We start from the raw sequence: 13743 nt of genomic DNA, 5'->3' as shown, positions 1-13743 counted from the left end.
GAGAATGTAAGGAAAGAGAAAGATGCTTAATAGTGATTTAGGAAGTTTTGCTATAGTGATAGGTGATGTAACTACCTACTTTGTCTCACCAAGAATTTCAGTAAAAATATTACATTATTCTTGCCTGCTCTTGAAATTGGAGTGCCCTTTATTTTTTAAATATGATGACATGCAGAAATAAGCCTTAAGGCAAGAGCTGAACAGCTCATGGAAACCAATTATAGAGAGGTTATTAAAAGATCTCTCCACCTTACTTCTGTGTTTAAATAGTTATTTTCAATTTAGTCCCTATCCTTTTTTCAAAAGGGATTTGGGTGGATCTGTAAATAAAATCAGGGTTACATTAAAACATGAATCATAGATAGTAGTTAGGAAATGATGAGAAATGTATCCAGACATTTAACTTTGCTTGAAGTGTATTCCAGAAATATATTTTAATGATACTTTAATGTTTCATTTGGTTGGTTGCTTTTATGCAACAAAATTTTTAAAGGTAGGGAAATGTGCTAATGTCCCATAATTTATTTTAGTAGGTTTATAACTTCGTAGACTGTATGATTTTGGCATACTTTTGCCACTTGGTGACGTGATACCTCAATTATATGTCTGTCATTTTGAAAGGTGTATAATCCCCATTTATAATAATGCTATTTTATATGGAAAATGAATGACTGGCTACAAATAATTCAGGATTACTGTTACAAAAATCATGTAAAAAACCTCAAGAAAATTACTTTTCAAAGAAATGGCTCCTGACATAAAACTGTTGTCATTTATCCAAAATCGATGCCCTAAAATTTGAGATTACTTCAGATGAATTCTATTAATGAGATGGTCATAGGCACACCCTAAAAGAATGACCTTTTAGGTCAACCTGCTGTTAAACCTGGTTGTTTCTATACAGCAGCTAACTTCTGTATCATTTACTTTCTTCTAGACCTCACCTCTTACAGATTAAAAATACTTTGAGTTTAGATATTTAACAAAAAAGAGAGCCAGTAATTGAAAAAGAGAAAAAGATTGTCACAAAAGATGGTCATACACAGTACAACTTAAGATGTGATGAGAAATACACAAGTCTAAAAAGCGTTTGTTTGCAATAAATTTTATTTAATATTAACTGCATTTAATATAACATCTTGTATTTATTATTTAATACAAACAAATTATAAACTATATTAAATATATGTCATTTACACTGTATTAATCTACTATCTGCCTAGTTTTTTTTTTTTGTGGTACGTGGGCCTCTCACTGCTGTGGCTTCTCCCGTTGCGGAGCACAGGCTCCGGACGCACAGGCTCAGTGGCCACGGCTCACGGGCCCAACTGCTCCGCGGCATGTGGGATCTTCCCAGACCGGGGCACGAACCCGTGTCCCCCGCATCGACAGGCGGACTCTCAAACACTGCGCCACCAGGGAAGCCCCCTGCCTAGTTTTAAACACCTATTTTTTGCATTTCAATGACCAACATTTGGGGTTACCTAGAAATCGAAGATAATAGTTACTTGAAGCTTAATCAGTGATATTAATACAATAAATGCATTTTTCTAATCAATTCTGACACTAAAAAATAAGAATTCCCAATGAGCATTCATTTCTATAAATATGGTAACATCACCATAAAATTCTTAAACCTGTGAAATTTTTAACTGAGTAATACTTCTAAAAATGCAGATAGTAAGTAGTATGACCAAATCACAGATCACCAGGATTTCTAGCAGGATTTGAAGGCAGTGGAGGCGAAAAGCATTTCAGGATAAGGCCTGTCAGTGTCATTTGCCTGCTCTTAATATGCCTTCCCTTCTCAAATCTCTCTTCCAGCAAGTACATCTGTCATATATTTCCTTCTCAGCAGTAAATCACCTCTATTCCATAATATTTGTAAGATTTGCAAATGATAACCACTGACAAAGTCATTTTCCATTTGCCCATTATGGTCGACAATGCTCGGCTTACATCCAGATGACTGGACTACAGAAATCTTACCCTGGAACATTACAGTCCAGAACATCATCACATTGTCCCCACACTCCACACATTATAACCGATCAGGCTTCCATTATTAGAGTGAGATAATTTTTAAAATGAATGATTACTAAAAACATCTTTTCAGAATTTGTGTGGTGGATATATCTGAGTATATATTAGAGTCCTAAGTAAATGATCTACTGTAGAAATCAATGGCCTTAAGAATAGGATGTACGTATATTAGAACTGATACCTATAAATTCAGTTATATTCACATATTTAAGCAAAATGTATGAGATTAGAATACTTAGCATAGCTTCATATCCAATAAAAATCACAGGTGGATGGCTAATATTCAGGATTTCCAAAATTATAAAATGTATTCACTATTAATATTACAGAAAATACATCTTACTCTTGTCATGATGAGACAGAAGACCTAAAGGTTCTTGTGCATACTGACAGTTTTACAAATGAAAGAGAAAAGAAGATGGCATATGCTAATGGCTGCTTTTAACAATAAATCCCTATTCTCTGTTAAGATTAGCAAGTTGGTTGAAATCCATTTCTCCCATAAAGAAGACTGCTGAGCAGTGGAAACAAGTCAGTTGTTTGAGAATTTTTGTGTTCCACAGTCTGGATATATATATCTGTGCAAAATATAATAACAAATATTTTGGAAATAGGTTTAAAATGTGTAATAACATATCATGACCATTTATAGATGCAGAACTAGAACTGTTCCATATTTGGTTGTAATATTGAAGTACTTACTGTTGAACTCCATCTACATCCTCTGCTAGCATTTCGGTGATCTGGGCAACTGAAAGAAAATCTGGACACAGAATCCTTTCATGTTCCTGGAATTCAGTATCTTTCTACGAAAAAAAAATGTGGAATAAGTTATTTCAATCACGTTTCACATATTAATCCCAATGATATCAAAATTTGTTCTTACTTTTGTCTCACTGCTATCAGGAAAAAATTTAAAAACAACAGTCTCCTAGATAATCTCTTTTCCCTTCTGTCTTTAAGTAATGGTACCTCTCTTCTGAAAAGCTGAATCGTTAGTCAACCTGTCTTTTGTGCATATTTAAAACTGGGTGAGGTGATGGTTTTCAATTAACAAACATTTTTGAATACATATTCCTCATTGAACTTGGGGCACAAGAGGAGGCAAAGACAAGTAAGAAAGACTTGTTATCCTCAAGAAGCTTAACATCTTGTAGAAGGAACAAACTAAAAGTGACTTTAAAACAAGGAAACAGAATAAGTGAGCCATAATTAAGATGTCATTCAGTCTAAAGGAAGGAAGGGACAACAAGGACAGCAACAGGACAAGGAAAGTCTACAGAGAGAAATAGCCTTTGTGAGACTGAGCATGGATAATGTCCCAGGTGAACGACTCAGCAACACCAAGGTGATAAAGACAGGACAGTTGGGTACCGGTTCTGTAAATATAAAGTAGTTCACAGTGGTGCCTAGGGCACACACAGGGGACTAGTTGGACCTAAGTGGAAGGTGGGCATTGGAAATATATCACAGGAGATCTTAAATAATTTAATAAAGATTTACTGAGTGATTACAATACACAAGATACTGCACAAGGCACCATACATATTTTAGACCATGGCTGGTTGAAGAATGACAGGCTGAAGAGTTTGTTCTTTACGGGCAATAAGGGACCGTGAAGTTTTTGAGCAATGAAATGACAAAACTATGCTTTAATGAAGGGTACTCTGTAGCAGGGTGAAGGACAAAAAGGAAGAGTTAAATGAAAAGGTTGTTAGAACAGTTCAGGAATGAGGCATTGGGCTGCACTGGGCTCCCAGCAGTGTGCAGAACAGAAAGGGATAAATACAACATATTACATTTGGGGGACTAAAGGAGGGAAGAATGAATGGAGAGTCTGAGTTTCTGAAATAGGTGACTAGAAGAAAAAGGTGTTGATACTCAGGGCCTCCAACAGCACATATGCCACCTTTGTGTGAACTAGACAAAGGCATCCTCTCTGGGTGGAGGAAGTACTAAAGGCTTAAGGCTGATGCAGTCCTGCACCCAAGTGCACCACTTGTGAACAGAGTGTAGTTTCAGCTCCTGCTCAACCCTCAGCTGAGTCCTTTTGTTCAGAGTACAATCTGTAAAAGCATATGTGACACTCTTATCACACCAACACAAATAAGAGTTTTGGAAGATGATGCTAGTTTTAAGAAGGCAAGATGATGAATTTGGTTTCAGTGGTTGAATTTTAGGTGGAATATACATAGAAGAAAGAAATGTTTAGAGGTTAATTAGAAATGCTAGAGTCAAGAAAGGTCAAGTTTACGGATGTTGATTTAGGAGTCACTACAAGTATGAGAATGGATGAAACTGCCCAAAGCTAGAGCATGAAGAGAAGAGCTGTGAATGGGGGATGGAAAAGAAGACTGAAAAAGAGATAAGACACCAGTAGCTCCATGAAAATAAAGGATTGTGAGATTTACGCCAGCCAGAATGGCCATGATTAAAAAGTCTACAAATAACAAGTGCTGGAGAGGGTGTGGAGAAAAGGGAACCCTCCTCCACTGTTGGTGGGAATGTAAATTGGTGCAGCCACTATGGAAAACAGTATGGAGGGTCCTCAAAAAACTAAAAACAGAGTTGCCATATGACCCAGCAACCCCACTCCTGGGCATATACTCAGAAAAAAATATAATTCAAAAAGATGCATACACCCCTATGTTCACAGCAGCACTATTCACAATAGCCAAGACATGGAAACAACCTAATGTCCATTGACAGATGAATGGATAAAGAAGATGTGGTGTGTGTGTGTGTGTGTGTGTGTGCGCGCGTGCGTGCTGGACTATTACTCAGCCATAAAAAAGAATGAAATAATACCATTTGCAGCAACATGGATAGACCTAAAGATTATCATACTAAGTAAAGTCAGAAAGAGAAAGACAAATACCATATGATAACACTTATATGTGGAATCTAAAATATGACACAAATCAACATATCTATGAAACAAAAAGAGACTCACAGATATACAGAACAGACTTGTGGTTGCCAAGGGGGAAGAGGGGTAGGGAGAAAAGAACTGGAGTTTGGGATTAGTAGAGGCAAACTATTATACACAGGATGGATAAACAGCAAGGTCCTATTGTATAGCACAGGGAACTATATTTAATATCTTGTGACAAACCATAATGGAAAAGAATATGAAAAAGAATATATATATGTATAACTGAGTCACTTTTCTGTACAGAATTAACACAACATTGTAAATCAACTATACTTCAACAAAATTTAAATAAATACATTTTAAAAAGGATTGTGAGATTTGGGGGAGAGATGGGGCAAATGTTTTTAATTCAACAGTCATTTAGTTTTCCATGTGAATAAGCTCCAATGAGTAAGAGTAGGAAACATTTTGCTATAGTTAAGAAGATCACATTCCAAACTTGCCTTATTTCAAGAACAGAAAAATCCCAAAGCTAATACTCATTGGTAATGAAAATCAGTTTAACGTTTGTAATTTAATATTAGGTTATTATATTTTTATTTTTAAAAATCCAACTTAGAAATAAAATATGCTATTTTATTAGCTATCTTTTCATAATCTTAGAGTTGGCAAATTAACCTAAAGTAGGTCATACTATTAGATTATAAATTTAGTATGAAAAAATATTTGAGTATCTAATATAACACCTCGCACCTAGTAGGCACTCAGACACTTGTAAATCAAATTAAATGCACTCAGTTTTTAGACAGAATAGTATTTTAGTCCATAATGTATGGCTATATATTTGTTTAAATATTTGTTAGTTACATGTATTTTTTTAAAATTATTAGCAGTAAAGTATAATTATTACTACTGTTAATCCCATTAGATTGTAAATTCCTCAGGGACAGTCATTCAATCTTTTACTTCTTTTTAGAATTCTGCAGGTCCTAGTTAGGTCAACATAGGTTGTTTATCAACTGTCTGAATTCATCTCCATCCTGTGATGACACTGTTAGATGATGGAGCATGATAAAAAGCAGGACCTGGATTTGGAGATCTCATGATAGTTTGAATATTGATGAATTCTGTGACTTACAGCAAGGCATTTGAACCTAAATTTGGATTCATGTTAAAAAATCATTCTGATATGTTTTACTACATACAAGATTGCTATCATTATTCATAATGAATAAAGATATATATGAAAGGTACATTATACAGACATTCAGATCAATTGTATTAGATTTGAAAATTTTCTGAACAGGAGAAAATAGGTCACACAAGCACTGAAAGAGAATACAATAATCTTAATCTTTTGTACAATAATAATTCTAGCTAAGGTGCCTAATATTAGTGCCTCATTTTTTACTAAAACTTGATAGCTTAAGATAATCATCTTGTAGGAGGGTTTGCCTCTGGTTTTTTGTTTTCTTTTGTCTTAAATTGAATTCCTGGACCTATTTTAAACGAGAGCTTTTCTTTTGTTTGTTTATATACTGCCATGTACCTAGAAAGGATATAAGGTGGTTAAAAATCTTTAATCTTTTGATACATACATTCTGATTTGTAAAAATTAAAGATACAATGGAAAATTCATGAATAGGTTAATAAAAATGTAAATATGTAATTACCACTTTCTCTGTAAAATTACATCTCTGACTAGGAAAATACGTAAGCTAAACTGCACTGTAACTCATTTTATTCCACCACCTGCTGGATTTTAGCTGTTATTCCAGAAGCATTAAAATTGTAAGCCTGATATTGTCAGATAACTTCTTCTCTGAATTTTTTTCTCTAATGTCACCTCAACTTTCCACATTTGTACATATGTCTTTCTTCTAGAATTTAAGCCTTTGGGGGCACCTTTGTATCCATCAGTGGTATGTCTTACAAGACTCTTAATAAATGTCCACTAAAAAAAGATAGCACAGTTCACCAAAGATGCCTAAGAGGTGTTTCACAGTCTTAGAGAACAGAGAATGGTCTACAATTTCCACATTTTGAAAGGCTTTCTTCAAGCCTGAAAATAAATGAACTAAGAAGCAGCGCTGTGTTGAGCCATGTTGGAGCCTGAGGCAAAAAGGAAAAATCAGTAATAGTGATGCTGTCTTTATTTAAAATTTAGATCTATTATGGACTTTTTGCATTAATTTTGGTTTTTAAAATATTGCATTAAAATATAGTTTCTCTTGACTACTGAATTTTTTGGCACCCCTCACTCACCTCACTATAGTCCTGGACACCATAAGGAGCCAATTTAAGACAAAAAGTAGATGAAAGAAGAATAAATAAAAGCAAGAGCTAGTTCTTTAAAATAATGAATAAAACAGGCAAATCTTGGGCAAATGCGATTAAAGAAAAAATAAATACATGCCACATTAAATGAAAATACATTTGAAAATTACAAGGAAATGGGTGATTTCCTAGGAATATATACGTTATCAAATTTGACCAAGGGTAAGGGAAGAAATGGACCTGACCAAACATGAACTAAACTGGAAGTCTACTTTTTAAAAGGTCACCATGTCCAGATAGTTTACACTTGAAGTTCTACTGAACAATCAAGAACACATAAATTCTGTTAGTCTAATAATTATAGACCATAGATAATTCATTTTTTAGAAGCCAGCACAGGCTATACACAAAAACCTGAATTAGCACAGAAAGGAAATTATAAGTCAAAATCATTAATGAATTCAGATGCAAAAATTCTAGTTAAAATAATACCTTAGAACACTGAATCCAGCATTGTACTAAAAGAATAATAAGCTATCATTATGAGCAAATAAGGTTAATTTCAGAAATGCAAGGACAGATTATCATTAATAAGTCTCATATACTTAAGACAAATTAAATCATAAAATAATATGATTATAAAAATAAATAATAAACAGACATTTGTAAGAATTCAGCAGCAAAACTCTCAGTAAAATATGAATTAAAAAAAGAAAAGTTAGGGACTTTCCTGGTGGTCCAGTGGTTAAGAATCCTCTTTAGGGCTTCCCTGGTAGCGCAGTGGTTAAGAGGCCGCCTGCCGATGCAGGGGACATGGGTTTGTGCCCAGGTCCGGGAAGATCCCACATGCCACGGAGAGGCTGGGCCCGTGAGCCATGGCTGCTGAACCTGCGCGTCCGGAGCCTGTGCTCCGCAACGGGAGAGGCCACAGCAGTGAGACGCCCGCATACCGCAAAAAAAAAAAAAAAAAAAGAAAGAAAAAAAAAGAAAATAATCCTCTTTACAAGGCAGGGGATGCTGGTTCAATCTCTAGTTGGGGAACTAAGATCCCACATGCCACGGGGCAACTAAGCCCGTGTGCCACAACAAAAGATCCCGTGCCCACAACTAAGACCCGATACAGCCAAAAAATAAAAATAATATTAAAAAAAAAGAATAGCTAAACATAAAAAAGATTATACGCCAAAACATTATATTGAATGAAGAAACACTGATGTATTCTTATGAAAACCAGGAACAAAAAAGGGATTCTGGCTAGTAACATTATTGTAATTAAACTCACTATAGCGGGTCTAATAATATAATAAGAAAATAAATACGTGGCTTAAATATTAGAAATGAGGACATTAAAAAATCTTTACTTGAAGATTACATGGCTGCACACCTAAGAAACATGACATTGTACTAGCATGGTCTGAGCTAATAAGAAACTTCTAAGATGGTTACATATAACATAAAGATACAAAGGTTAACTGCTCTCCTCTGTATTAGAAACTAATTATAAATGTAAATGGCATTAAAATTGATTAAACTGGATTAAAAATATATAATAAGAAAGGTATAGTACCTAAAGAAATTATAAACTTTATCAAAGTTTAATAACAAGATTTGATAAAAGAGATTTATTGGAAACCTTTAAATTAAAAAAAATTATGCCTCCCTGGTGGTGCAGTGGTTAGGAATCCACCTGCCAATTCAAGGAACACGGGTTCGAGCCCTGGTCCAGGAAGATCCCACATGCCACAGAGCAACTAAGCCCGTGCGCCGCAATTATTGAGCCTGCGCTCTAGAGCCCGCGAGCCACAACTACTGAAGCCCGTGCGCCTAGAGCCGGTGCTCCGCCAACAAGAGAAGCCACCACAATGAGAAGCCCGCGCACAGCAACGAAGACCCAATGTAGCCAAAAATAAAATAAATAAAATTAAAAAAATTAAATCCTTCCCACATTACAAGTATAATGCAATGACAATCTCAAATCTCAACTGTATCATTCTGTATCATTTTGTAACTATTGAAATCATTTTTTCAAGTTCTTATGGAAGAATACATACATTTTGAAAAAGAAAAATAGTGAGAGGGACCTTTCCAAATCAGACATTAAAGTTAAATATAAAGTAGTTTGGCAGTAACACAAGAATGGACAAACTAGTCAGTGTAAAAAAATAGAGAATGGAAATTCAAAAATATACCTACATGTATAAATTTATACATATACATATATAAATGTTGGATTCTCTATTCTATTCCACTGACTCTTCAGCCATTCTTGTGCCCATTCATGTACATATGTAATGTGATAGCGGCAGTCAGTCCATTCTCCATGGGAAGAGAGTATGGCTTATTTATAGTAAATGAAACTGGCATAATTGATGGTTCATGTCTAGAAGAAAACAAAACAAAATTAGATCCTCATTTCAAATATACAGTACATCCATCAAAAATTAATTTTAGCTGTGTTAAAGACCTAACTTTAGTAAAATAAAACTTTAAATATTAGAAAAAAATTGAAGATGATTTGTGCAACCTGAAAGGGAGGATAGAGTGGGGAGAAGAAGCAGGAAATAAGAATAAGATAGGAAACCCAAAGACTAATGGTAAGATAAAAGACAAACCCAAATGTTTGTCAATACCTCCAAGCCCAAGGCCAATATTTCCAGAGGTTCTAAGTGTCTGATAAATAATGATACTGTATATTCACATTTTAAGGAATATTAGCACTGTTTTTTCAACAATATTTTAAGCAACTTTTTGGCAACCTCCCATAGCCCTGCACAGGTTGATCTACACCATGTGCTGTAAATGGCTTCAATAAATACCTCATGAATGACATTGCAACTGCAGGAAACTGGTCATCCTGGTGCCCAAGTTGAGCCCCAAGTGTTTCTCTCTAACCTGCCAATGACGGGGCGGGGGCTATTTTCAAGGTCCGTAGGGACCGCCTAATGTCGAGAGAATTGTCTATGGCCTCCCCCAAACACACTGAGGCTTTTACCACAGGTGATATCATCTTTCCACTCAGGGTTATGTAAGTGTCCCCTTGTCCTGAGGAAGTCCCAAAGGCATTGAATAAATGTCATCTGTTAGGGGATTTGTTAACACTAAGGGAAATTATTCAAAAGAAGCAATTGGGAAATAATCATTTACATTTTCTTTTAGGTCTCTGATATGCGTTGTAGTCCTTTTACATATAATACTTAAATGATTACATGTCCCAAATAGTATTTTTGAAGATATTAAGAAAGTCAGCTTATGAACAAACTATCGATAAAAGACTGATGATTGAATTCTAAGTATTCATTTACAAACTCACTTATAAATTAACTTAGGAGAATTTATAAACTCCTTTCAGTTACAGATATATACGTAGGAAATACTTATTTTCAGACTGTCGTCATTTCTCTGGTCTTGTGCATTTAAATAGATATCTCCCAAATGTTTAGTCTTACCTTTTAGAAGGAGGCATTTACTCCCATGTTACTAAAGAAACTGGACTGTTGAATTCAGAAAGTTGGCAAAAGAAAGTTTAAGCAATATTACATAAGAAATATTTTCCTGGACCTGCATCTCATGTCTGCTTGTTCAAGGTATCTTATAGAGCAGATTTTGAGCTGTGATAACTACATTCCTGGCATATGTCAGACCCTCTATAATTTCAATTAGTTAAGCTATATTTTTACTGAGTGCCTACTATATGACTGGGATAATGTGCTGTTTTTATTTTAGGTACTGAGAACAAACAACAAACGGGAAACCTCAGACTATTGGAAGCTTATGCTTTATTTCCAATAGACTTGGCAAGAAAAGAAATATTTCACTACTGCTTGGCTCAGATGACTGGATGGTGCACTGGCTAAGTCAATTTGGATAAAGAATTATTAAGAAATAATACTATAAGGGACTAGGTCTTGGGGGATCAATTCAGTAAACAATCTGACCTGAGAAGAACCTTTCAGTACCTAACTGAAAAGATGTAGCCTTGGGAACAGACACACCGAGAGAGATTTTTGCTGTCTTTTCTATCTAACCCCTGAAACCCACAGTGGGCACAAATGGGTGGCAGGCAGGACTTATTCTAATGAATGACATAACACTAGGGATCAACTGTCTACTCCATGAATTACAGGAACTCTGCTTTCATTAGAATGGAAAATGGAGTTTTGACCATGCAGTGTGTTAATCTTAGTAAATGAGCACAGTTAAGTGAGTCCAAATTCCAACTTGATTTGTTCGGTTTGTTACTAAAAGACTATTGATTGTCATGGGGAATACTTGCTTCTCCAAGAAGTTTACAAAAGTGCCCACTGACAGGGTTAAGATGGCAGATAATCACCTAACGTCTATATGTATTCATTTGACTCATCCATTATAAAAAGTGATTATTTTTTTCCTGGAACATGGCACTTCTTCGTATCTTTTAAAAAAAGAAAAATTATGGGGTATTTTTTTCCGAAGTGCAGGCTCATTAACCCCAAATTATCAGTCTTTCTTACAAAGGACATTATCTACATGGGAAACTATATATGTGGGTGTACACTGACAACTGTACATTCTCATAAGTAAGTTTTTGTATATATTTAAATAACACGATTTAATTGGGAAATTTCCTATGCCACTTTTGAAACTATATTACTTACATTAGAGATCACAAGGGTTAGTAACCAGTTTATCACATTAAAATGTATTTTTAATGTATGCTAATTTCAAAAGGCTCATAGGAGAATCCACATGCTTTAGTGGTCTGCACACAGTATTGGGAAGAATGGCTTGGGAATGACTTGCACATCTCTCTCTGGGCAAGGCACTGAATTCACTGGCTCTTCGTTTCCTCATTTATAAAACTGCAGCTAATACATATCTTCTGTACAAAAAAAAATGTTATTTACACAAACAAGGAAGTTGAGCCTAGCAATGTTAATTATAACATTATTCACCTTCAGAGTCTTAAAAAAACAGAATTAAAAACTTCTTAGGACAACATGATTGACTCAAGTATGTGAAGATTTAAACATTTTTTAGTAATATCTGGCATATATTCTTAATTAAAATCTCAGGATACAAAACTTGTGAGTAACTCAAGTTACCTAGAACCCATTTATTACTGAGAACTGGTGTTCGGAGGGGCCTGAGGAAAAATCTTTATTTTACACAGGAAACCACTGGAGGCCCAAGGGCGTTAAATACTTTTCCTAAAAACAAGGGGCTGATGAGCAACTAAGCCATAACCGGAAGGTCGATTTTCCAGGCGTTCCTCCTTTGTCCCATCTCCTATTATGTATTTATTATTTAGAGAAACAGCAAAATAATAAGGGAAACACTGGCCTTCAAATATTAATCTATCCACTACCAATGAAGAGTAATTATTCCACGACAGCTTTTGAGCAACAGGAACTGTGATCATCTGAAGTGAATTAGTAGTAATTTCCAAAAGAGTCAGGCCCATTCAAGATTGCCAGAATTCCCTTTCAAGTGCTGAGAATCCGGGGAAAAAGGCGTCCTTGTGAGGCCTTTGGGGCAACGAATGAACCGTCCAACGGAAGGATTTCTAGTTTACACTCGAGAGCACGAGGCGCGTCGAGCGGCAGGGCTCGGGAAGCGCGGGGCGGTGGCTCCGGGACCCCCTCTCACTCCCCCGGAGCCCGCGCCGCCCGGGACCCGCTCCCAAACCCTCCGACACTCGGGTCCGCGCACCCAATCCCCGGCGGGAGGCGCCTCCCCGGGACCAGCCTCGGCCGCGGGCAGGGGGCGGGCGCTCGGGGGTCGCGGGTACCGGGCAGGGACGGCGTACCTCCGACTCGGGCGTGGTTCCCGCCGGAGTCATCCCCGCGGGGGTCGTCCCCCCGGGAGTCGCCCCCACAGACGCCGCCATGATCCAGCCGCCGTACGGCGGCCCCTCGTCGCTGGGGCAACCGGGGCGGGGCCGGGGTCGCTGGGCTGGGGAAGTGAGCACCACGCACAGCGGCTTCCGGTCCGGAACCGCGTCCCCAGCTGGGAGAGGGTTGGGACCTGGTGGCGTTGGGAGCGGGAGACCCGGGTCCGGCCGCTGCGGGGCGCTCTGCCGGGAAGGCCTGCGGCGGTGCCTTGAATCACCGAGTAGAGACAGACTCGTTCCTTTCAGTAAAAGTGAAAAAAAAGAAAAAAAAAAAAGAAAGCAGTTTAAACGAACTAGTGTACGTGGAAGTGACCACTGCGAACACATAGCAAGTTCTCAATAAGTATTAAAGTGAGATATATTATTGGAATTGACACTTGATTGACATTTGATATTAAGGAATTGTTATTTTAAAGTGTTAGGAGGTTATTGTCATGTTTACAAGGAAAAACCGTCTTTATCTTCTAGAGACAACATGCTGAAAGATTTAGTGATGATGAAATGGTAAAATGCCAGCGATTTACTGCAAAATCATGACGGGTAGATGGATAATGAGTGGAGGTATAGTGGAAGAATCAAGACTGGGTACATGGAGGGGGTGTGGTCATTACACTATTATTTCTACTTTATATATATTTGAATTTTTCCGTAATAAAAACATTGAAAAACAATACATTTA

General features: G+C 36.8%; 1 protein-coding gene across 4 annotated transcripts in view; it reads right to left on the bottom strand.

The window, feature by feature from the left end:
* The window catches only part of CABCOCO1 (ciliary associated calcium binding coiled-coil 1), a 127645-nt gene extending 114548 nt beyond the window's left edge, over positions 1 to 13097 (bottom strand). For 3 of the 4 annotated variants that reach the window (XM_029245579.1, XM_029245582.1, XM_029245581.1), the window contains exons 1-2: positions 12981 to 13097; positions 2746 to 2849 (exon numbers count right to left, since the gene is read on the bottom strand). In XM_029245579.1, the coding sequence (XP_029101412.1) occupies positions 2746 to 2849; positions 12981 to 13061 (185 nt within the window). In that variant the 5' untranslated portion in view covers positions 13062 to 13097. Of the gene's footprint in view, positions 1 to 2745; positions 2850 to 9388; positions 9576 to 12980 lie in introns of all 4 variants that reach the window. The other variant, XM_029245580.1, reaches the window with a different exon arrangement.
* Positions 13098 to 13743: the final 646 nt, after the last annotated feature.

This window comes from Monodon monoceros, unplaced genomic scaffold (assembly GCF_005190385.1).
Source record: "Monodon monoceros isolate NGI ecotype Baffin Bay Population unplaced genomic scaffold, NGI_Narwhal_1 Super_Scaffold_4, whole genome shotgun sequence".
Taxonomy (NCBI): domain Eukaryota; kingdom Metazoa; phylum Chordata; class Mammalia; order Artiodactyla; family Monodontidae; genus Monodon; species Monodon monoceros.
Note: the sequence above shows the minus strand (reverse complement) of the source record. Positions and strands in the feature narration are given on the sequence as shown.